Source organism: Ambystoma mexicanum, chromosome 8 (assembly GCF_040938575.1).
Source record: "Ambystoma mexicanum isolate Mex_15411 chromosome 8, UKY_AmexF1_1, whole genome shotgun sequence".
In the NCBI taxonomy this organism is placed as follows: Eukaryota; Metazoa; Chordata; class Amphibia; order Caudata; family Ambystomatidae; genus Ambystoma; species Ambystoma mexicanum.
In genome coordinates, this window is record NC_090929.1 from 7607047 (window position 1) to 7631605 (window position 24559).

The 24559-nt window shown below is 54.4% G+C and overlaps 1 protein-coding gene across 5 annotated transcripts in view; it reads left to right on the forward strand.

The window, feature by feature from the left end:
- Positions 1-24559, forward strand: part of AK1 (adenylate kinase 1) — a 1026690-nt gene that overhangs the window by 932492 nt on the left and 69639 nt on the right. For 3 of the 5 annotated variants that reach the window (XM_069609116.1, XM_069609117.1, XM_069609119.1), the window contains one exon: positions 10703-10738. In XM_069609116.1, coding sequence (XP_069465217.1) covers positions 10703-10738 — 36 coding nt within the window. Of the gene's footprint in view, positions 1-2591; positions 3235-10702; positions 10739-24559 lie in introns of those variants that run through there. The other 2 variants (XM_069609120.1, XM_069609118.1) reach the window with 2 other exon arrangements.

The window sequence follows — 24559 nt, forward strand, 5'->3', positions numbered from 1 at the left end:
GTGCTGGACCCCCCAGGCAGGGAGGGTATTCCTATCCCTTTCACATGGCACAAGGGAGAGGTCTTATGCCGGAGGCGTGGGCCTGGGGTTTTATGCCGGAGGCGTGGTGAGGGCAGCCCTGCCCTGGGCCTGGGGTCTTATACCAGAGACGTGGTGAGGGCAGCCCTGCCCTGGCCCTGGGGTCTTATGCCAGAGGCGTGGTGAGGGCAGCCCTGCCCTGGGCCTGGGGTCTTATGCTGGAGGCGTGCTGAGGGCAGCCCTGCCCTGGGCCTGGGGTCTTATGCCGGAGGCGTGGTGAGGGCAGTCCTGCCCTGGGCCTGGGGTCTTATGCCGGAGGCGTGGTGAGGGCAGCCCTGCCCTGGGCCGGGGGTCTTATGCCGGAGGCGTGGTGAGGGCAGCCCTGCCCTGGCCCTGGGGTCTTATGCCGGAGGCGTGGTGAGGGCAGCCCTGCCCTGGGCCTGGGGTCTGCCCTGGGGTCTTATGCCGGAGGCGTGGTGAGGGCAGCCCTGCCCTGGCCCTGGGGTCTGCCCTGGGGTCTTATGCCGGAGGCGTGGTGAGGGCAGCTCTGCGCTGGGCCTGGGGTCTTATGCCGGAGGCGTGGTGAGGGCAGCTCTGCCCTGGGCCTGGGGTCTTATGCCGGAGGCGTGGTGAGGGCAGCCCTGCCCTGGGCCTGGGGTGTGCCCTGGGGTCTTATGCCAAAGGCGTGGTGAGGGCAGCCCTGCCCTGGGCCTGGGGTCTTATGCCAGAGACGTGGTGAGGGCAGACCTGCACTGGCCCTGGGGTCTTATGCCGGAGGCGTGGTGAGGGCAGCCCTGCCCTGGGCCTGGGGTCTTATGCCGGAGGCATGGTGAGGGCAGCCCTGCCCTGGCCCTGGGGTCTTATGCCGGAGGCGTGGTGAGGGTAGCCCTGCCCTGGGCCTGGAGTCTTATGCCGGAGGCATGCTGAGGGCAGCCCTGCCCTGGGCCTGGTTTCTTATGCCGGAGGCGTGGTGAGGGCAGCCCTGCCCTGGCCCTGGGGTCTTATGCCGGAGACGTGGTGAGGGCAGCCCTGCCCTGGCCCTGGGGTCTTATGGCAGAGGCGTGGTAAGGGCAGCCCTGCCCTGGGCCTGGGGTCTTATGCCGGAGGCGTGGTGAGGGCAGCCCTGCCCTGGGACTGGGGTCTGCCCTGGGGTCTTATTACGGAGGCGTGGTGAGGGTAGCCCTGCCTTGGGCCTGGGGTCTTATGTCGGAGGAGTGGTGAGGGCGGCCCTGCCCTGGGCCTGGGATCTTATGCCAGAGGCGTGGTGAGGGCAGCCCTGCCCTGGGCCTGGGGTCTTATTCCGGAGGCATGGTGAGGGCAGCCCTGCCCTGGGCCTGGGGTTTTATGCCGGAGACGTGGTGAGGGCAGCCCTGCCCTGGCCCTGGAGTCTTATGCCGGAGGCGTGGTGAGGGCAGCCCTGCCCTGGGCCTGGGGTCTTATGCCAGAGGCGTGGTGAGGGCAGCTCTGCCCTGGCCCTGGGGTCTTATGCCGGAGGCGTGGTGAGGGCAGCCCTGCCCTGGGCCTGGGGTCTGCCCTGGGGTCTTATGCCAGAGGTGTGGTGAGGGCAGCCCTGCCCTGGGCCTGGGGTCTGCCCTGGGGTCTTATGCCAGAGACGTGGTGAGGGCAGCCCTGCCCTGGGCCTGGGGTCTTATGCCGGAGGCGTGGTGAGGGCAGCCCTGCCCTGGGCCTGGGGTCTTATGCCGGAGGCGGGGTGAGGGCAGCCCTGCCCTGGGCCTGGGGTCTTATGCCGGAGGCGTGGTGAGGGCAGCCCTGCCCTGGGCCTGGGGTCTTATGCCGGAGGCGGGGTGAGGGCAGCCCTGCCCTGGGCCTGGGGTCTTATGCCGGAGGCGGGGTGAGGGCAGCCCTGCCCTGGGGTCTTATGCCGGAGGCGGGGTGAGGGCAGCCCTGCCCTGGGCCTGGGGTCTTATGCCGGAGGCGTGGTGAGGGCAGCCCTGCCCTGGGCCTGGGGTCTTATGCCGGAGGCGTGGTGAGGGCAGCCCTGCCCTGGGACTGGGGTCTTATGCCGGAGGCCTGGTGAGGGCAGCCCTGCCCTGGGGTCTTATGCCGGAGGCCTGGTGAGGGCAGCCCTGCCCTGGGCCTGGGGTCTGCCCCTGGGGTCTTATGCCAGAGACGTGGTGAGGGCAGCCCTGCCCTGGCCCTGGGGTCTTATGCCAGAGGCGTGGTGAGGGCAGCCCTGCCGCCCTGGGCCTGGGATCTGCCCTGGGGTCTTATGCCAGAGGCGTGGTGAGGGCAGCCCTGCCCTGGCCCTGGAGTCTTATGCCGGAGGCGTGCTGAGGGCAGCCCTGCCCTAGGCCTGGGGTCTTATGCCGGAGGCGTGGTGAGGGCAGCCCTGCCCTGGGCCTGGCGTCTTATGCCGGAGGCGTGGTGAGGGCAGCCCTGCCCTGGGCCTGGGGTCTTATGCCGGAGGCGTGGTGATGGCAGCCCTGCCCTGGGCCTGGGGTCTTATGCCAGAGGCGGGGTGAGGGCAGCCCTGCCCTGGGGTCTTATTGGCTGTGTGTCTGCATCAGGCCAGCCTCGCGTGACATCACAGAGGCCGAGGCTGCTTCCACTGGCCTTGGGATGTCGCCACTGGCTGGCATGCTCTCGCCTCTGTGGGGGAGGGGTGCGTGGCCCACTGCTGGCGCCAAGAAGACCCGCAAGCACTTTGCCGCACCTGCTCCGCCATGGCCGCCCCTTCTGATACTGAGTCGTGCCAAGGTATGCCACCCGTGGGGGGCGGGGGGCGCATACCTGACGGGGATGACGGGACTGAGGCCTTGCCCTGTGACCCCCCCTACCCGCCTAAGCGGCGTCTGCCCCACTGGCTGCCTCCTCCAGGCTTTGAGGACCGCAACCCTCCGAAAATAGCGCCCCCGCCCTCAAAGGAAGGGCGTGCCAGCTGGGCCGGGCGTGATGCCTAACAAGCGTCTCCATGGCGACAGGCCGGGCCTGGCCCTGGCCACAAGGCCCTCATTAGACAGACTGAAGGGGCGGGAGAAGCCAGAGGGGGTGGGAGGGAGGCCACAGAAGCAGCCGTCCCGGCCAGGGGGCCCCAGAGGCGACAGAGAGCGAGAGACCTATGAAGCGCCAAGAGGCCGCCTCCTGAGACACCGAGGAGCGAGACTGCGGGCCTCAGGCGGGGACAGCCGGCGGCGCTCACCATGGGGGCAGCCTGCTCCTCCATTTCCAAGTCCAAAGTGCCCACCAAAGAGCAAGGTACCAAGCCTGACCGGGGGAGCAGGGGGCAAGGGTAAGCAGCGAGGCCAATGCCTGCCTGCACTCTCACAAGCTGCCCAGGGCCCCTGGGGCCCCCAGACTGCGCCCCACGCCCTGCCGACTCCACGCTGGCAACTTCCACCTTCAACCCCCACTCCTTGCCACCCTCCGTACCCCCTCTCCTCACTATCACACCACCCCCCTTCCTGCCCCGCTCAACTGTCGGCCATCCCGGGCACCCAATGATCTGCTTGCACCCCCAGCCATCCTAAATCAGCTGCCCTTCTCTCAGCCTTCTGCAAGTTGCCCATAGCCCCTGGCCCCCTACCATCTTGGGAAACCCCACTGCTGACACCACCCATCACCCTTCCTCTCCTGCAAGAGTGTGCTGTCACCAAACACTGTCTTTTCCTGGAGACTGGCGCTCTGTGCTGCCCCCTCTCATCTGTGGTCTGCAGCAGACCCCCCACCAGGTCAGCTCCCACTCAAGGCTCAGACTCTCCACTCTCACTGCTAACCTCAGGTCTACTCAGAGGACTATCCCTCCCTCTACTGGCGTTAGGGGCTTTCAACCTTTACTGATTAAAGGGGCGTCGAGCCTCAGGGGAGCCCCCGTGCCTGCACCCATGTTGCTAGTCCACAGTCTTGCAATGCTCTATATTTTCCTCTCTATATCACTTTCGTTCTGGGGCTTTAAATGTGTGAACTCAGCGCTTCCTTACACGCTATATTTCCTGGAGCACTTCCGCCCATCCTTACCTCGGGGTATACAGAAGTGTTATCACCTCGTAGCCTTTTAACAACGGTTCCTCCACATCAGCCAGTAGCTGACAAGGAAGGATTCATAGCTTTTCAGTGGGCATTTAGTGTTTCAGCTCCTAACTGGCTGGCCGTCTCTTGATCATTGGGGGCTGTTAGTTGGTCCTTTGTGTAACTTGTTCTACTGCTCACTTAAACTCTTGAGATAAGTTTGTCTGCTCAGCCACTGCTACCAATTTACTGTGTAGTACAGGCTTGTACCAAAGGTTAATTTGTACTGACACGTGTACTCTTAATTGCATGTAGTGTTCCCAAAGGGTACTGCAGGTGATTCTGCCTAAAACCTGGGGATCAGCTTGGGTCTTGAAGAACCTGGGTACAACCAGGGCAAACCTGGGGATCAGCAGTGCCCAGTCAACCTGGGCACATCCAGGGCAAACCTGGGGATCAGCAGTGCCCCAGTCTACCAGGGTACAACCAGGGCAAACATGGGGATCACCAGTGCCCCATTCTACCAGGGTACAACCAGGGCTAACCTGGGAATCAGCAGTGCCTCAGTCTACCTGGGTACAATCAGGGCAAACCTGGGGATCAGCAGTGCCCCAGTCTACCTGGGTATAAGCAGGGCAAACATGGGGATCACCAGTGCCCCATTCTACCAGGGTACAACCAGGGGCTAACCTGGGAATCAGCAGTGCCTCAGTCTACCTGGGTACAACCAGGGCAAACCTGGGGATCAGCAGTGCCCCAGTCTACCTGGGTACAACCAGGGCAAACATGGGGATCACCAGTGCCCCATTCTACCAGGGTACAACCAGTGCTAACCTGGGAATCAGCAGTGCCTCAGTCTACCTGGGTACAACCAGGGCAAACATGGGGATCACCAGTGCCCCATTCTACCAGGGTACAACCAGGGCTAACCTGGGAATCAGCAGTGCCTCAGTCTACCTGGGTACAACCAGGGCTAACCTGGGAATCACCACTGCCCCAGTCTACCAGGGTACAACCAGGGCAAACATGGGGATCAGCAGTGCCCCATTCTACCTAGGTACAACCAGGGCTAACCTGGGAATCAGCAGTGCCTCAGTCTACCTGGGTACAACCAGGGCAAACATGGGAATCAGCAGTGCCTCAGTCTACCTGGGTACAACCAGGATTAACCTGGGAATCAACAGTGCCCCAGTCTACCAGGGTACAACCAGGGCAAACCTGGGGATCAGCAGTGCCTCAGTCTACCTGGGACTCAGCAGTGCCTCAGTCTACCCGGGACTCAGCAGTGCCTCAGTCTACCTGGGTACAACCAGGGCAAACCCGGGGATCAGCAGTGCCTCAGTCTACCTGGGACTCAGCAGTGCCTCAGTCTACCCGGGACTCAGCAGTGCCTCAGTCTACCTGGGTACATCCAGGGCAAACCTGGGGATCAGCAGTGCCCCAGTCTACCTGGGTGTCGACCGGTGCTAACCTGACGGATCGGCTTGAGCCAGCCTGCGGAATTACCTGGGGCTTCAGATGGCCAAATCTTGGGCTTTGTTACCCATCAAGGGAATACAATGGGTCTCCAGGAGTACTGGGCCACTCAACTGGCTCCAACACAGGCGATTAACAGGAGCCCCAGCCATCCTGGGAAATTAATTGGGGCTACCTTGGAGAGTCATCAACTGAGGCCAAGCCGGGAAGGGAAACCTAGAGAGGTTCAACTGCGGCCAACTCAGGAGGGTGGAGGGATGGGAATAAAAGATAATGGGAAAGCACCAAATGAAGGAAACCTGGGGAGACCACATTTTATCAACTTGGGGTCTATCCCAGGGATCCATTGAAATGAACCAAAGGTACTACTGAAGCCATGTTGCGGTTGATCAAACAAGGTCAATCCAAGTGATCAAGAGGCAGCCTAGACGACCTGAAGGATAACCTGTAGCCAACCCAAAGAAATCCCCTTTGCAAACTAAATTCACACCAAGGGAACCAAATGAGGGCAGGCCAAGGGAATCACCTAAGGCCAGCATATTGTGCCCAACTGAGACCAACCCAAGGTTATCACCTAGGGTCAACTGAGGCCAACCCAGGGGAACCAGCTGAGGCCAACATATGGTGCCCAACTGAGGCCAACCCAAGGGAACCAACTGAGGCCAACCCAAGGGTTTCACCTAGGATTCACTGAAGCCCACCCAAGGGAACCAGCTGAGGCCAGCATATGGTGCCCAACTGAGGCCAACCCAAGGGAACCAAATGAGGGCAAACCAAAGGAACTACCTGGGGCCGAAGCAAGAGAGTAATCTGGGTCCAACTAGGCTGACCTAAGGGAGCCAACTGGTGTCAACTGAGGCCAATGCAAGGGAACCAGCTGAGGCCAACATATGGTGCCCAACTGAGGCCAACCCAAGGGAACCCACTGAGGCCAACCCAAGGGAACCAGCTGAGGCCAACCCAAGGAAACTAGCTGAGACCAACCCAAGAAAATCAACTGAGGCCAACCCAAAGAAATCACCTTTGTCAAACTAAATTCACACCAAGGGAACTAAATGAGGGCAGCCCAAGGGAATCACCTAAGGCCAGCATATTGTGCCTAACTGAGGCCAACCCAAGGGAACCAGCTGAGGCCAACCCAAGGGAACCAGCTGAGGCCAATCCAAGGAAACTAGCTGAGACCAACCCAGGGGAACCAGCTGCGGCCAACCCAAGGGTATCACCTGGGGTCAACTGAGGCTAACCCAAGAAAACTGTCTGGGCCAACTGAGGCTGGCCCAAGGGAGTCTTTTCGGGCCATCTGAAGGCAGAAATAACCCAGATTTGGAATAAGGTGTTAATTGAAGCCAGATGAAGTCAGGCTGAAAGAGCCAAATTAGGCCAACCTTACAAGAGAAAGGGAGACAAGCCCAAGGAAATCAGCCAGGGCCTAGTGAAACCACACTAGGGGAACCCGCTTAGGCCAGAACCCAACCCAGAGTGAGAATGAAGCCGACCTAAGGGAATCCTCAGGGCCCAGTACAGGGGCCGAATTAAGACCAACCCCAGGAAGTCAGATCAAGACCAACCAAAGTGAGAGGGGGGAACAGAGGGCCACCCTAGTGGACCACGTGGGGTAAACGGTAATCACCAGATGAGGCCAACATAGGCTGCCCAACTGAAGTCACTCTATTGAAACCAACTGAGCCAACCCAGGTGAGGGGTTTGGGGAAATATCAACTGAGGCCAACACAGGGGACTTGCCAATTCATGTGCATCAACTAATGCTACCCTGGCTGGGCAAACGAAGGCCAGCCAAAGGGGATGGGAAGGACGACTTAAGACCGACCCATTGAATCACACTAAAGGCAGACAGAGGGCATTAACTGAGGTCCAGGGAGACCCATCCCAAGAGCAGCCAAGTCAACAAGTTAAATGGAAAGTTAAAGCAAGCAATACACCATCCCACCTTTTAGGACAGATTTCCTATACTCTGGCCGGGTGGACAGATGTCAAGACGGCCAACCTAGTTTAGGGACCGGGGCAACTCTGGGAGCTGTAGCCAAACCAGTTCAAAGTGGGTGAATGAGTGGTCTAGGCGAAGTCTCAAGAGGTGATGAGTGTATAATGGGTCCTCAGTGAGCACACACTGTGAAAAGTCAGGGAACACACTTAGACAATAGGTTATAAAAATACATATTCATAGCCATATCACACTATTAAAAATGAATACTAGCATATAATATTATCACACAGCACTAAATAAAAAATAAATGCATTCATACAATCACTGGTTTATTGCAAAATACATAAAGTAAGATGAGTATTAGTATACAACACTACAGGCCCACAGTGATGCAGACTACCTTTAGAAATCCATCCCTAAAATGCATGGGGCCTTGTGCCCAAAGGTTCACCAACGTTCAACACAGTTTTGTTATACGGGAAAAAGTTATTGGAGGGCTTCTGTGGTCCAATGAAGAGTTCCAATGGGTAGAGGGCAAGGTATTCTAACTAATAAAAGTGTCTCCCAACTTTCGAAGTGCTTGCGCGAGCAAACAATGGGAAAGCCAAGCTGTTGATTCAGGTAAGTATCGTTACAACTCATCCCCGTACTCGATTCTTCTTGGGACTTGGCAGGTCTTCTGAAAAGAGTCCAAGGTCACTTTTCTCAATTTTACCTCTGGTCCCTGATACCCAGGTTTGAGCACTTCTCCGGTCGTCGACAATACTGGTGCAAGGTCTTCAGGTTGGAGAATTCACAAGAACATGATGCAGGGCCCCTATCAGCACAGAATTGGATGCAGGAAAGCTGTTTCGGATGATGGCCACCAATGCATGGCGATGCAGGGTGACACAACTGCTGCAGTCAAACTTTGCCTCCTCTGTCGGGTCCCCTCGATTTTGGCACCACAGAATTTGGCAGGAAGGAGTCCAGTAGCACAAGCTGTCAACCCCCCAAGTACTAGGCCTCAGTGTGGAACAGTGACGTCTGCAGCACAGAAGCCCAAACTCTGAGCCAGGCTGAGCTGCGTCAAGCAGAGCAAGGAAGGGGAAGAGTGAGGAAAAATCAGGGAGACAAAAAGGTACAGACTTGACGCCAAACATGTAGGGAAATTAATACATGGGTGAGTGATAGTGATCACTGGTGTAGAGGTGGAGCCAAGTACCTCTACCGGAAGTCCCGCCCCATTCTGCCTATATGTTGGCAGCCGGAAATTGCGACATGCGCAAAGCCAATAATTCTACCGATACCACAAAGAGTCTTGAATCAAGGTATCCATTGAGAAAACCCTATATGTATCTGTGGGGAAATGACGGTCTTCTGAAGGAAGTTCCGGAAGAAGTGTGAAGGTGAGTGAAAGAGAAGACTGATAACGTCACATGAAGCAGAAATGACGCACCAAGAAGAGATGGCAATGAAGAAAGAATATAGACTTTATAGAATCTGACGAAGTAGCGAAGTAAGCAACATTTCGGGAGCAAAACGAAGGTTGCAAGTGCAGAGAAGCACGGAAGAAAATGCAAAACCAGTTCACAAATGTACAGATGGGCTCCTGTTTGAGGTGTAACGGAAAAACACTGGAAGTGCCAAGGTTTCTTCATTTAATAGTATTTAATATAGCAAAGGATGTTTCTCTGCGGTGGGGGGTTCTCTTGATATCCCTGAAGGAGGGGTGGTTGCTCTGGGGTGGGGTGGGGGGTTCTCTTGATATCCCTGAAGGAGGGGCGGTTGCTCTGGGGTGGGGGGTTCTCTTGATATCCCTGAAGGAGGGGTGGTTGCTCTGGGGTGGAGGGGGGGTTTCTCCTGATATCCCTGAAGGAGGGGCGGTTGCTCTGGGGTGGGGGGTTCTCTTGATATCCCTGAAGGAGGGGCGGTTGCTCTGGGGTGGGGGGTTCTCTTGATATCCCTGAAGGAGGGGTGGTTGCTCTGGGGGGGGGGGGTTCTCTTGATATCCCTGAAGGAGGGGCGGTTGCTCTGGGTTGGGGGGGGGGTTCTCTTGATATCCCTGAAGGAGGGGCGGTTGCTCTGGGGTGGGGGGTTCTCTTGATATCCCTGAAGGAGGGGCGGTTGCTCTGGGGTGGGGGGTTCTCTTGATATCCCTGAAGGAGGGGCGGTTGCTCTGGGGTGGGGGGTTCTCTTGATATCCCTGAAGGAGGGGTGGTTGCTCTGGGGGGGGGGGTTCTCTTGATATCCCTGAAGGAGGGGCGGTTGCTCTGGGTTGGGGGGGGGGTTCTCTTGATATCCCTGAAGGAGGGGCGGTTGCTCTGGGGTGGGGGGGTTCTCTTGATATCCCTGAAGGAGGGGTGGTTGCTCTGGGGGGGGGGGGTTCTCTTGATATCCCTGAAGGAGGGGCGGTTGCTCTGGGTTGGGGGGGGGGTTCTCTTGATATCCCTGAAGGAGGGGCGGTTGCTCTGGGGTGGGGTGGGGGGTTCTCTTGATATCCCTGAAGGAGGGGTGGTTGCTCTGGGGTGGGGGGGGGTTCTCTTGATATTCCTGAAGGAGGGGTGGTTGCTCTGGGGTGGGGGGGGTTCTCTTGATATCCCTGAAGGAGGGGTGGGTTCTCTTGCTATCCCTGAAGGAGGGGTGGTTGCTCTGGGGGGGGGGGGTTCTCTTGATATCCCTGAAGGAGGGGCGGTTGCTCTGGGTTGGGGGGGGGGTTCTCTTGATATCCCTGAAGGAGGGGTGGTTGCTCTGGGGTGGGGGGGGGGTTCTCTTGATATTCCTGAAGGAGGGGTGGTTGCTCTGGGGTGGGGGGGGGTTCTCTTGCTATCCCTGAAGGAGGGGTGGGTTCTCTTGATATCCCTGAAGGAGGGGTGGTTGCTCTGGGGTGGGGGGGGGTTCTCTTGATATCCCTGAAGGAGGGGTGGGTTCTCTTAATATCCCTGAAGGAGGGGTGGGTTCTCTTGATATCCCTGAAGGAGGGGTGGGTTCTCTTGATATCCCTGAAGGAGGGGTGGTTTCTCTGAGGTGGGGGGGTTCTCCCCCTTGTATTGAAGCATCAGGGTGGTCGATTGTAGCATAGTGAGTGCTCTTGGTTTCCCTCGAGAGGACCCTTGGGGGAGAGGTTGTCACATTATCCTAAGCTTGTGGGTTAGAGGGTTGGCTGAACTCTGCCAGGTCCTGGCACTCTCACCGTCTAAGCACCGGCCTTCTCCTGCGCAGGTGGCGCCTGTGCGATGGTATTGTTTATTTATGGACCCCGTGACACACCGGCAAGTTTATGCCTCTAACAGTTTCCCTTTTTATTTCTCATTCCAGAAAAACTGAAGAAAAGCAAAATCATCTTTGTGGTCGGTGAGTAAACAATGTATGTATGTATAATCTGCTCACTGGAGCGCTCGGGGTGAAATCTATCACATGGCCGCACTGCACATCCACTAGGAAGCTGTGACCGGCTGGGGAGCCTACAGGCTGGAGCACCGCACCTAAGAAGCCGTCACACGCTGGGGCACCTACAAACTGGGATTGCAAGCCTTGCCTCAAGCCCTGGGATCGTATCTCTCCAGCTCTGAAATCCCTCCATTGGCTCCCAGTGGATGCAAGGATTAAATTCAAAACCCTCTGCATTGTCCACAAGGCTTTCTGGGGCCTGGGTCCAAAATACCTTCAGCTATCCCTCCGCAAATACCTCCCCTCTCAAGCTCTTCGCTCCTCTACCTCCAACTCACTCGGGGTCAGTCGTTTTTCAAAGAAACAAGCTGGGGGCAGATCTCTGTCTTTGGCTGGGGCCTCCCTTTGGAACAGCCACCCAACCACCTTGAAACTTGAGGAGAACCTTCTCTGGTTCCAGAAGCAGCTCAAGACCTTCCTCTTCGCTTCTGCCTTTGCCCCTCCTCTCCACTGCTGATCTGTTCTCTCTCTCGACATCGTGCACCTGGCCACCCTCTGTCCTTCAGGCCCAGGTACCTGCTCACCCTGTCTCCCTCCTGCACTGCCTCCGGGCCACCCTCTGCACTGGGATCTGTATCTGTACCCATACAGTCTCTCCTCACCCCCTTCCATTTTTTTTCTTCTGCACTTATCAGATAGGGTATATCTGACTAATAATGCACTTGCCACTGGCCGGCTGCACTAACACTTTTAACTGCCTGTATTTATTTAGTGCACTTATTTATTCTGTTCCGCACTTTCCACTTCTCCCCCCTCCGCGCACTTTCCCCCTTTTCCCTTCTCCGTGCACTTGCACATTCTTAATGTCACTGGGCCTAGTAAGATCGTTGCTTTTGTTCTCCCTTGTTTCTCTCCCTTTGCCTGGTCGCGCTCTGAAACACTTGTGCGTGATATACATAAAATATCATCACTAAGAAGCCGTCACAGGCTGAGACACCTACAGGCTGGGGCACCTCCACTAGGAAGCAGGACAGGCTCTGTATGGTACCTCTCCAATTACGACATAAAGCCATTCCCGCAATGCTCCACTGAAGAAGGCGCACCCACTTGTGCATGCGGGTGTGTTTTGTGTTGTTTCAGGTTTTGCACACGTCTGTCCTGCATGACTAGTATTGAAATAAAAAGAATGCAGAACAACAGTGACCGTGTTCTAAATGCACACACTGTTCACTAAACTCACCCTCTTCAGACAAACTAACCGCACGATTAATAGCCCCGTCCCCGTCTTATTCTGCATGACTGTAGATGGCGCTCTTACATTACATGTGATGTTGGTTTAGCGATTAACGAAGCTGGACATTTTAGCGCAGCACCTTGGGCGCAGGACCCGCCCCCTGGTGGCCCAAAGCACCGAAAAACTATTGGACTGGATCCGCTAGGGGGCCCCAGAGGAGGTCCAGGGGGGGGCCCTAAGCTCTTTGAAAAAGGGGTACAGTGTCTGCTTTCAATAGACAATTAAAGCAGATATGCACCTAGGCAACAATAGGTTTACTCAAGGGGGTGGCCTCAGCACAAGTTTGAATGCCACTGCATTAGAGTTAAGCAAACACTAGCCACTCAGTCACAGAGCTGCACAAATAGGTTTGCTGTGTGTCCCGCCCACATGACATGCCGGGCATAGCACCCATTTGCACATGGAGTGGCGCTGGCGCTGGAGGATGCCTGCTCGCTCATCTTTTGCCCTGTGGGCATGGACTTGCCTCAGACTTGTGGCTCTTTCCCTGAGTTTTGAGTAGTGGAGAGTGGTGCACTCAGGCCCCTTTTGCTTCTATTGACCTCTGGCCACGTCCTCTACTGCATCCCCGGCTCCTGCTACCAGCATCCTTTATGCTACTGCCCCCAGGGCCTTTTCCTGCTGGGGGTCCACTCCTGGACCATGTTCTTGCCTCTTATTGGCCATGTTCCTCTAACCCTCATCAACAGTTACACAGGATCGTGCTGTCCTTTTTCTTCTTGTGGGCTGGCTCTTGCCACGTGCGTTTTACTCTGCCTGCTCATCCCTCTTCTTACACCTCTACAGCACAACAAACCGCACGCACTTCACTAGGCTATGTCTGGTTCTTTTAGCTTCGATTCTCGATGGAGGACAGCATGCAGTGAGGCATGCGGGCACACATACACATACAACCGGGCCGAGCCTGCAAAGAAGACGGGAGCCTTCGATAGGTTGAACTTCTTTTATGCCGCTTCCCAGGCTCTCTACTGCGCATGTGCGAGGTTTGCACATGCTTATAAGCCCATCAGTCGGAGCACCAAGGTTCCGTTAACTGTTTCCTTGCCAGGACACTACATCTGTCCATGTCGAGCAAAACAAATTCACTTACAGTTCTGTCTTTAAATGTCTTCTGATGCATCTGGCCGGCCTTGCCTGACATCCATGTGCCTCTTTTTCAGTCTCTTCTCTCACTGGCTCATTATCTGAGGTCACTGAGTTGTCTCTCACATCATGTTCTTGACCCTCTTCCATGTACAGCTTGAACTGGGAGACATTTCGAGTGGCCACCTTGGTAGGGGCTCAAGAAGTCACCATTGTTCCATTGACGCGGGATACTATTAGGTAGTCCGGATCAAGTCTTGACTCTGGCTTCCGTTCCTGCCTTCTACAGACAAGCACCTTGTCTCCTATCGGCAGGATGCAGCTCTTGGCTCGTCTCCTGCTTACAGCATACGCCTTCATGTCCTGCTTCTTGTGTGCATCAGTCTCTCGGGCCTGTTCCGCATCTTCTTTGGGATCACTTGTCAGGTAAGGAAGTCTGGATCTAATTCTCCTGCCGAATAACAATTCTGAAGGGCACTTTCCAGTCGTGCCATGAGGAGAGTTCCTGTTGTCACGTAACATGCTGCACAGGGCTTGATTGAGTGACAGAGATCGTAGCTCGGTCTGTTAGGACGACTCTCTTGAGGCTGCCCATGAATCGCTCCACCATGCTGTTTTGTCTGTGGCCAGAGGGGAGTCATCCTTCTGTGGAGGGTGCCATATATTCCATGAATTTTGCGAACTCCAGGCTGCTGAATGGTGGACTGTTGTCCGACTTGAGGACTTTGGGAATGCCTCATGCAGAGAAGATGCTATCTAATACTGGTATAACAGCACTGGCAACCGTGGATGATACCATGTGTACTAGAGGGAATCGCAAATACTCATCCATGATAGCCAGCGAGTACTTGCCCCCCCTGAACAGGCCGAAGAAGTCGATCCCCAGGTTAGTCCATGGGAGTTCTGGCATGTCGGACATCTTTAGGGGTTCTGGGTTTTTAGGCTTGGATGTGCTGTAATCTATTCCTGGGAACCACATGGTGCCCCTCACCTGTCTCTTCGTGGCCACCACCCCTGGTGTCCTTCATAAACTAGGTCTATGACTTGCTGCCCCAAATCCACGGGGAACACTATTCTGTGTCCTCACATGGCAACCCATTCTGCTGGTACTGATAATTCCTCTTATGTTCCTAAAGTCTTGATATTTTGTCATGGCACAGTCACCTACGGCTCTGGTGACTGCGGCGTGAAAATAGTCAGTGGTGCATCTGGATGCGGTTCGAGGGCTCGACTGTCTCGAAAATGTCCTTAAAGGATGGACGCTGGTTGATGCTTGTGTGGCACTCCTTCTAGCTTCTTTGTAAGGCTCGTGGCGCCCTTTCAAGGTGGACAGCCCAAAGCTTAGGAGAGTGTTTGCAGGCAACAGTCTTGTCCTTTGTCCAGAGACTCTCCGGCACTCCCCACCTAGGAAGCTTGCTGGCAAAACATAGCGTAGCATGGTGTGCGCTGGTTTGGCACCAGTTCTGGAGCTGCTGGACTGGTCCACTGAGTCTGATATCTCCCTCTCTTCCCTGGGAAATGGCTAGGGGAGGGATCTTGTTTCCCTCTTGGAATACCTGGCCTTCCTTCACTGGCGGAAGATGTAAGGTAGACTGTTCTTTCAGCCCAGGTCCAAATGCGTCTTTCTTCTTACTCCTTTCAAAGTCATTGGATTATCTGCTAAGTGAGGGGTTCAGCCCTCTTTTAAGGCCAAATGGGCCCCAGTAATTGGTGCAGGCTAAGCCTACCTTAATGAACCAATCCTGGGTCCCCACTAACAATCTTCTGTTATGCATGAGGTCAGGACCAAAGTTCTCTGTAACAGGAAAACGTGAGGGGTGACAACATATACCCAAGTCCCACCCATCATCCTGTCTGTTGTAGATCAAAGTGTCTCTCTGGTTAACTGAGCCCTCTGTGACTCTTGATTAAAGTGCATGGTTCCTTTGAAGTACGTACTGGGTGCAGACTTCCTGTCTCCCCCAAATCACATGCTTCTCCCGTCTGAAAGGGGTCCATTCTGCAGGGGTTTGCCTACGGTAAATAGTGGACTCAGACATGCCACTTACTGCCTTTCATACAGAGGGGTGGGAACTAGCTTCAAGTTGACACAATGCATACCAAAGGGGAGTTAGCCCTGCCTTCCTGTTGTCTGTTCCGGCAACCAAGCCACTTTAAGCCTTGCCTCAATTATCTCTCATTAGTATGCACTGCCACCAGCCGGAGAAAAAAAGAATGCAGATCCATGGAGCCTTTGATATTTAAATTAGGCTGCCCATGGCTGGAGGAAGGTGTACCTTCCCCTTTCCTGAGATGCCTTGATATACCGGTGGCTGTCACATTACATCTGAATATGACAGGGGAGGACGGCGCCTGTAGGCTGTGTCCTCCCAGAGTACACATGTCTGTGTTTTGTGCGGTGAGCAGAGGAGATGTGTGTGTGTGTGTGTGTGTGTGTGTGTGTGTGTGTGTAATGGCTTCACACATTTCCAGAGGCTGATCTCCCATCATTCATTTTCATTTATCAAAAAATCAAAAAGCCCATGCGAGCGCACTCCCCATTTGGATGGTCGAATTCCTCACAAGATGTGTGCATAGAATTTAAGACGAGACTTGTGAAATACACACTTATCCTTGTTCACGGTCAGGCTGGCCTCTCTGAGCGCCGTGTAGCCTTGGTGAAGAGCTTGATCATGCTGACCGATGGTAGCTCCAAACACCAGGATATCATCACTGTAGTTGAAACAGTTGCTAACGGGCCAAATCACTCATCGCACCCTCTCTTGAAATATTTCAGCTGCTGAGAAGATGCCAAAATGGAGTCTCTTGTATCTGAAGAGCCCAATTGGTGTGGCGAACGTGGTGATGTATCTGGACTGTTGGTCTATTATGATCTGATGATAGCCTTTGTTCAAGTCCAGCTTCAAGAACAGTTCTGCCCCGTTCAGCAGGCTGATCATATCATCCAGGTGCATTCCGGGATGCCTCTCATGCCCGATAGCCTTGTTCGCTTGTCGCATGACCACACATATGCGTATCTTGTCGGAGGATCCTCCCTTGGCCACAGCCACTATGGGGGATACCCAGGGGGTAGGACCGCCAGCCGGTTCTATGATTCCATCCTTCAGTAAGCACTGTATCTCTTTTTCTACTAATCGGTATTCTCTTTGGGTGCTGAGCAATGGGTGCTATGGATTCACCAATGTGACGTGTCACGGCGTCTCCCTCGAGGCATCCGATGCCCTCGAACAAAATCAGGAAAGCTCACGTGACTGACAGTCCATGTTGCAAGGTGTAAGAGACAGCCGCAATTTCCATCTCAAGACGAATGGTGCCTCCTAATAGGTTGCTTCCAGGGACCTCCCCTTGCAGTACGTGAAATTTAGCTCGTACACATTTCTTCTTGTAACAGATTGTTGTGGAGAACTTCCTGTGCTTTTGAATAGGACCTCTCGCAGCCCACTGGAAAACTCTGAGATCCGATGACCTTAACTGGGATGTAGACGCCATCCTGCGATATTCTGATACACAAATTATCTTTAGGGTGTTCCTGGTATCAATGAGGAACTTAGCCTGGTGATCACCCACCAGTAAAGTGATGTTGCCCTCCGATGCTGAGGTCATTCCGTTAATCATATATACGTTGTCCCGTGGGGTGCCATCTGTAGAGGTGAGGGCGATGGAGATCTTCCGGTCACTTGCCTGACTTGTCTCACACGGTCTCTCCTTGCGCCTGCATCTCTCCTTGAAGCATTGCTGCGTGTGCCGGACTCCGATCTATATTTCATGGAGTTGTATCCCTATGACCATCCGGTTGGAAAATTGCAGATGACTGTTAAGTGATTCTCTCTACCACACTTGGCACAGGCTTGCCCAAAGGCAGGGCACTTCACACCTTCCTGGTGAGGGACTGAAAGACTACACTGGTAGCATCTTCTGGATGAAGGAGACCCTCTGGGCGCGCTGTTGCTTGTAGGCCTGACTTGAGCTGGAGCTGCTGACGAGACCTGATATGATTGTTCTCGTCCTGGAGTCTTGGTGGTTTTAATTTGTGAGGCTTGCGTATCTGCTCAGGACAGGGATATCCTGGCCATCCGTAGTATAGTTGCCAGAGGAAGGGATTCACATAGTAGTTTTCTTCTGAATGATGAAGACACGCATCCTCCTATGATCCTCAGTCATATGGCTTCCTCATTCGTGAACTTGTGGAATTCGCAGGGCGCCACTAGTTTGCGAAGGTGGGTGGCGAAGGCATCCTGGACTCACCCACCATCTGGCATGCCACGTTGAACATGTGTCTCTAGTGGTCAATGTTACGCTTGGGTTCGAAGTAGTTGCTCAGCGCTTCTTTGAGGCCTTTGTATGTTGTGACGTCTTCCGACGGGAAGGTGGGTATGAGATCTTCCACTCCATCTCCCACCAGATGCACCAGCAGCCACATAGTGAACTTGTCGGGCGTGGTTTCATCGTGGACATGCAAGTAATTTTCGGATGAAGAATCATCCGACGAAGCGCTGACAGGTTAGGAGGAAGTGGAGGCTGGGTCAGAGGATTTGTTATTGGTTTGTTCATCACACAATCCTGAGAGTTTGCAACGCCTTAAGATGGCCAGCCTATGATGGCTAAGGATGCCAGAGAGTACGTTTCCACCTGTCCCACCTGTGCAAGGAACAAGTATAATACGGCAAAACCCTTGGGACTCCTTGAACAAGAAAGTCCTCCTTCAGGACCCTTGCAACACCTATCAATGGATTTCATTGTGGAATTACCAGACTCGGCAGGATACACGGCAATCATGGTGGTCGTCGATTTCTTTAGCAAATTAGCACATTTCACTCCATTGAAGGGCACTCCGTCAGCTTCTGATACAGCCAATGCCTTTCTCAGAGACATAGTGCGTCTACATGGAGTACCACTTACCATCGTATCAGACAGAGGTACTCAGTTCACCTCCAAATTCTGGACAACTCTATGCAAACAACTGCAGATCCAAAGAGCTCTATCCTCTGGTTTTCCTCCGAGTCCAATGGACAAACGGAGCATCTGAACGCCATTCCCGAGCAATATCTGAGATGTTTTTGTCACCAAACCCAGGATAATTGGCATCAACTATTACCGGTAGGTGAGGTTTCTTATAACAACACAGTACACTCTGGGATTGGTATGAGTCCATTTAAGTGTACCTATGGATACCATCCTCGACATCTCCCATTTCCCACCATGCAGCCCACCTCATTACCTAGCATCGATCTGCTGATGCACACACTCAGAGACACACATAAGTAGGTTCAAGAAAACCTGTCGGTCAGCCTCCAGAAGTACAAAAGATGGGCCAACAAGGGCCGAAGACCCAATCCTAAATGGACAATCGGTGATAAGGTGTGGCTGTCAACCAAGTATCTTCCGAGATGGGTCCACCCTGGAAAGTTCGCCCCAAGATACATTGGAACCTTTTCCATTGAGAAGTGTGTGAGTCCTGTAGCCTTTAGGCTTTCTTTGCCGTATTCCTTACGTAGAATCCATCCTGTATTTCACACATCTCTTCTCAAGGAATCCAAATTCGACCCATATAAAAGGCACATTAGGAAGAAGACACCTACTCCTGATAATACCCAGGAATATGAAGTCTCCCGAATATTTGGCTCCAGATACAAACATGGAAGTGTCCAATATCTCATACTCTGGAAAGGGTATCCCTGAACCGAAAGATCATGGGAACCAGCAAGGAACATGAAGGCACCCAGGCTCCTACGTCAATTTCATCAAAACCATCCAGGCAAACCAGGAGGGGTGTCCATAAGAAGGGGTCATTCTGTCATGATTCATAGACCCTGGAAAGTATGGTGGAAATGGAAGAAGGGCTAACCGAGTGGAACCGAATGCAGCGTTCTTGTCGCACACGTTGTGTCGCGTGCATATACGCGTCACTCAGAAGCAATGATGCGTTGCAACCCTCCTTCCTCGGCTTTACACGCTGTGTTCTCCGTCCACGTCTCTAGTAGCTCTGCTACCCCTCGTTTACCTGTTGCTTACCTGCTTTCCTCTTTCTGCTAGCTCCGTTTCACCCACCTTTCTTTCTTGTGGCTCGTTCTGCCTTTGTTAGCTTCCACTCTTCCGCTCCTCTGCTCCGCGTTCACTCAGAGCTTTCTTCCGCTCAGCGTCTGCTCGGAGCCTTTAGCCTTACCGCTTGATCTGTGTTCCAACTATGGGTCTATTGCCCTCAGCTGAGTCTTCCCCGCCTGCCTGGCTGACCCGTACCATTACTCCTGTGCCTTCTGGGAATCGTAGTCCCTACCAACCAACGGTAGTGTTACTCCCCAAGAAGAATTGTCATCAGTGCCTTCTGAGAGTGATGGATCCTTCCTTATTGCCTTACGACGTTACCTGCATTCAAAATCAGCAGCCTTATAACATCCCAGGGTTTTTCAGCCTTGCTTTTCCCTGGTCGTGGGGCGGGCCCCCTGGAGGTCCCACTGCCGAGCAGGCTGCTAGTAGGCAGGGTGGCCTTCGGCGGGGCTCATCCTAAGACTCACCCAAAAAAGATGGATCACGCTTAGAGAGCCAGAAGGGAGATATCCTCTGAAGAATCATCCGACGAAGCGTTGACAGGTTAGGAGGAAGTGGAGGCTGGGTCAGAGGATTTGTTATTGGTTTTTTCATCACGCAATCCTGAGACCTACAAAGCGATAATAGCCAGATTGCTCAATACTGGCTGTCCTTCAAAGCGGCAATAGCCAGACCTCCAAAGCGACAATAGCCAGATAGCCCAATACTGGCTGTCCTCCAAAGCGGCAATAGCCAGATAGCCCAATACTGGCTGACCTCCAAAGCGGTAATAGCCAGATTGCCCAATACTGGCTGACCTCCAAAGCGGCAATAGCCAGATAGCCCAATACTGGCTGACCTCCAAAGCGGTAATAGCCAGATTGCCCAATACTGGCTAACCTCCAAAGCCCCCAAAGCGGCAATAACCAGATTGCCCAATACTAATAGCCATGACCTCCATGAGAGCAGGCTTCAGTTAGGGCTCAACACTCCCGCAAAGAAGGGCAGCTGAAGTCCAGCCTGGTGAGCTCTGGGATGGAGCAGCACTTGGGGGCAGCAGGAACAGCACTGTCTGGTCTCCAGCAGGAGGGGTTCCGAGTTCTGTGGAGAGTAGGAACAGCACTATCTGGTCTCCAGCAGGGGGGTTCCGAGTTCTGTGGAGAGCAGGAGCAGCACTGTCTGGTCTCCAGCAGGAGGCGCTCTGACTTCTGTGGAGAGCAGGAACAGCACTGTCTGGTGTCCATCAGAAGGCGCTCCGACTTCTGTGGCGAGCAGGAACAGCACTGTCTGGTCTCCAGCAGGAGGCGCTCTGACTTCTGTGCAAAGCAGGAACAGCACAGTCTTGTCTCCAGCAGGAGGCGCTCTGACCTCTATGGAGAGCAGGAACAGCACTATCTGTTCTCCATCAAGAGGGGCTCTTACTTCTGTGGAGAGCAGGAACAACACTGTCTGTCTGCAGCAGGAGGCGCTGTGACTTCTATGGAGAGCAGGAACAGCACTGTCCATTCTCCAGCAGGAGGGGCTCCGAGTTCTGTGTAGAGCAAGAACAGCACTGGCTGGTCTCCAGCAAGAGGCGCTCCGACTGCTGTGGAGAGCAGGAGCAGCACTGCCTGGTCTCCAGCAGGAGGCGCTCCGACTTCTGTGGAGAGCAGGAACAGCACTGTCTGGTGTCCATCAGAAGGCGCTCCGACTTCTGTGGCGAGCAGGAACAGCACTGTCTGGTCTCCAGCAGGAGGCGCTCTGACTTCTGTGCAAAGCAGGAACAGCACAGTCTTGTCTCCAGCAGGAGGCGCTCTGACCTCTGTGGAGAGCAGGAACAGCACTATCTGTTCTCCATCAAGAGGGGCTCTTACTTCTGTGGAGAGCAGGAACAACACTGTCCATTCTCCAGCAGGAGGGGCTCCGAGTTCTGTGTAGAGCAAGAACAGCACTGGCTGGTCTCCAGCAAGAGGCGCTCCGACTGCTGTGGAGAGCAGGAACAGCACTGTCTGGTCTCCAGCAGGAGGCGCTCTGACTTCTGTGGAGAGCAGGAAGGCGCTCTGACTTCTGTGGAGAGCAGCTTCTGTGGAGCAGGAGCAGCACTGTCTGGTCTCCAGCAGGAGGGGCTCTGACTTCTGTGGAGAGCAGGAGCAGCACTGCCTGGTCTCCAGCAGGAGGCGCTCTGACTTCTGTGGAGAGCAGGAGCAGCACTGCCTGGTCTCCAGCAGGAGGCGCTCTGACTTCTGTGGAGAGCAGGAGCAGCACTGCCTGGTCTCCAGCAGGAGGCGCTCTGACTTCTGTGGAGAGCAGGAGCAGCACTGCCTGGTCTCCAGCAGGAGGCGCTCTGACTTCTGTGGAGAGCAGGAGCAGCACTGCCTGGTCTCCAGCAGGAGGGGCTCTGACTTCTGTGGAGAGCAGGAGCAGCACTGCCTGGTCTCCAGCAGGAGGCGCTCTGACTTCTGTGGAGAGCAGGAGCAGCACTGCCTGGTCTCCAGCAGGAGGCGCTGTGACTTCTTTGGAGAGCAGGAGCAGCACTGCCTGGTCTCCAGCAGGAGGCGCTGTGACTTCTGTGGAGAGCAGGAGCAGCACTGCCTGGTCTCCAGCAGAAGGCGCTCTGAGTGCTGTGGCGGGCAGGGACAGCCATTTTGCTCCTATTCAGGGAGCAAGTGCCACCACTGTGGTAAACGGGTTAGACTGTGTTGCAAGCACACATGAAGTACACGTGGGTGATAAGCTCTTGTAGTGCTTATCTAAGAGGTCGCTGAGGCTAAGCCTTTTAGACTAGATCTGTGGAGAGTAAGCTTACCCTGAGCTATCACTGCTGTGAGGCCTCCAACCCTGATCTGCTGCCCACTCCTCCCTCCAGGCTCCATCTGTGAGTACGCAGGCCCGTCCTGCATTACTTCCCGTCATCCAATCACAGGGCGATTCTCCCTCAACCCCCAGTGATCTCCTTCTGGCACCCAAAGCAGCACCCAGCAGGGCACCGGACACAGCGCTCAGCATGGCGCACAGCAGGGCACTTAGCAGGGCACCAGGCAGAGCACCCACCATGGCACATAGTATAGGACTCAGCATGCCACCCAGCATGGCACACAGCAAGGGCGCAGGGCACCCTGCATGGCACAGAACAGAGCACCGCACAGCATTCATCATGGCACCAAGCATGGCACTCGGAAGTAAACCAGGTAGATCACCCATTATGCCACCCAGCAAAGCACTCATCATGGCACACGGCAAGGCAGCAGACAAAGCATCTATAGGCACAAAGAAGGGCACATCGCAGGGATCCCAGCAGGGCCAACAGCAGGGCACCGAGCAGCGATCCCAGGAGGGCCCACAGCAGGGCACGGAGCAGGTACTCACAGTGCCACACCGCAACGCATTCAGCTGGGCTCCAGGCAGGGTACCCACCATGGCACACACAGCATGGTACCCAACATGGCATTCACCATGGCACGTACCAAGGCACACAGCGTGGCACCCAGCAGGGCACTGTCGGGCAAAGCATGGATCGTCAGTTGGTGCTATCCAGGCAACGTTAGCAGGCCTGGCTGTCTGCTTTTTATGTCTATGGCCTGAAGGCAACGTTAGCATGCCTGCCCTTCCGCTTTCTATGTCTATGGCCTGAAGGCAACATTAGCATGCCTGGCCTTCCGCTTTCTATGTTTATAGCCTGAAGGCAACGTTAACATGCCTGGCCTTCCCCTTTCTATGTCTATAGCCTGAAGGCAACGTTAGCATCCCTGGCCTTCTGCTTTCTATGTCTATGGCCTGAAGGCAACCTTAGCATGCCTGGCCTTCCGCTTTCTATGTCCATGGACTGAAGGCAACGTTAGCATGCCTGGCCTTGCGCTTTCTATGTCCATGGCCTGAAGGCAACGTTGGCATGCCTGGCCTTGCGCTTTCTATGTCCATGGCCTGAAGGCAACGTTGGCATGCCTGGCCTTCCGCTTTTTATGTCTATGGCCTGAAGGCAACGTTGGCAGGCCTGGCCTTCCTCTTTCTATGTCTATAGCCAGAAGGCAACGTTAGCAGGCCTGGCCTTCCTCTTTCTATGTCTATAGCCAGAAGGCAACGTTAGCAGGCCTGGCCTTCCTCTTTCTATGTCTATGGCCTGAAGGCAACATTAGCAGGCCTGGCCTTCCGCTTTCTATGTCTATAGCCAGAAGGCAACGTTAGCAGGCCTGGCCTTCCGCTTTCTATGTCTATAGCCAGAAGGCAACGTTAGCAGGCCTGGCCTTCCGCTTTCTATGTCTATAGCCTGAAGGCAATGTTAGCAGGCCTGGTCTTCCGCTTTCTATGTCTATAGCCAGAAGGCAACGTTAGCAGGCCTGGCCTTCCGCTTTCTATGTCTATAGCCTGAAGGCAACGTTAGCAGGCCTGGCCTTCCGCTTTCTATGTCTATAGCCTGAAGGCAACGTTAGCAGGCCTGGTCTTCCGCTTTCTATGTCTATAGCCAGAAGGCAATGTTAGCAGGCCTGGCCTTCCTCTTTCTATGTCTATAGCCTGAAGGCAATGTTAGCAGGCCTGGCCTTCCGCTTTCTATGTCTATAGCCTGAAGGCAATGTTAGCAGGCCTGGCCTTCCGCTTTCTATGTCTATAGCCAGAAGGCAACGTTAGCAGGCCTGGCCTTCCGCTTTCTATGTCTATAGCCAGAAGGCAATGTTAGCAGGCCTGGCCTTCCGCTTTCTATGTCTATAGCCTGAAGGCAATGTTAGCAGGCCTGGCCTTCCACTTTCTATGTCTATAGCCTGAAGGCAATGTTAGCAGGCCTGGTCTTCCACTTTCTATGTCTATAGCCAGAAGGCAATGTTAGCAGGCCTGGCCTTCCTCTTTCTATGTCTATAGCCTGAAGGCAATGTTAGCAGGCCTGGCCTTCCACTTTCTATGTCTATGGCCTATAGGCCGTGATGCTGGCGGCTGACTAAGGAGTGACAGCCATCTTGAGGTCTGGGGCATCTCAAGGAGTCTTATATTAGACTGTCTATTGTGTTTCCCTGGAAGGTTAGAGCAGGTTGCTTTTTGGCTGCTAGGAGGATTTGTCGTGCTTGTTGACGACGCGGCACGCAGGCAATGCGTGGTGTTGGGGATAAGCTGTTGCTGGTAAAACGCGGTTTAATTCTGTGGATCCTTTTAGATTCGAGAGTAGGAGAGAATGGGATATTCAAAAGTTTAGGAAGCCACTCTGTTAAGAATTTAATGGGGTCATTCTGCTCTGAATTTTCTGGCATTCCATAAATTCTGATATTATCTCTCTTATTTCTATCCTCTAAATTGGAACTTTCTGACTCTAAATGGAGAGGTTTATGCTGCATATGCTCGAGAGCCTCCATTCTATCTTCAGTAAAAGACGCAGGCTCCTCAACTTCAGTTAATCTTTAATTGATTCTTTTAATTTCATT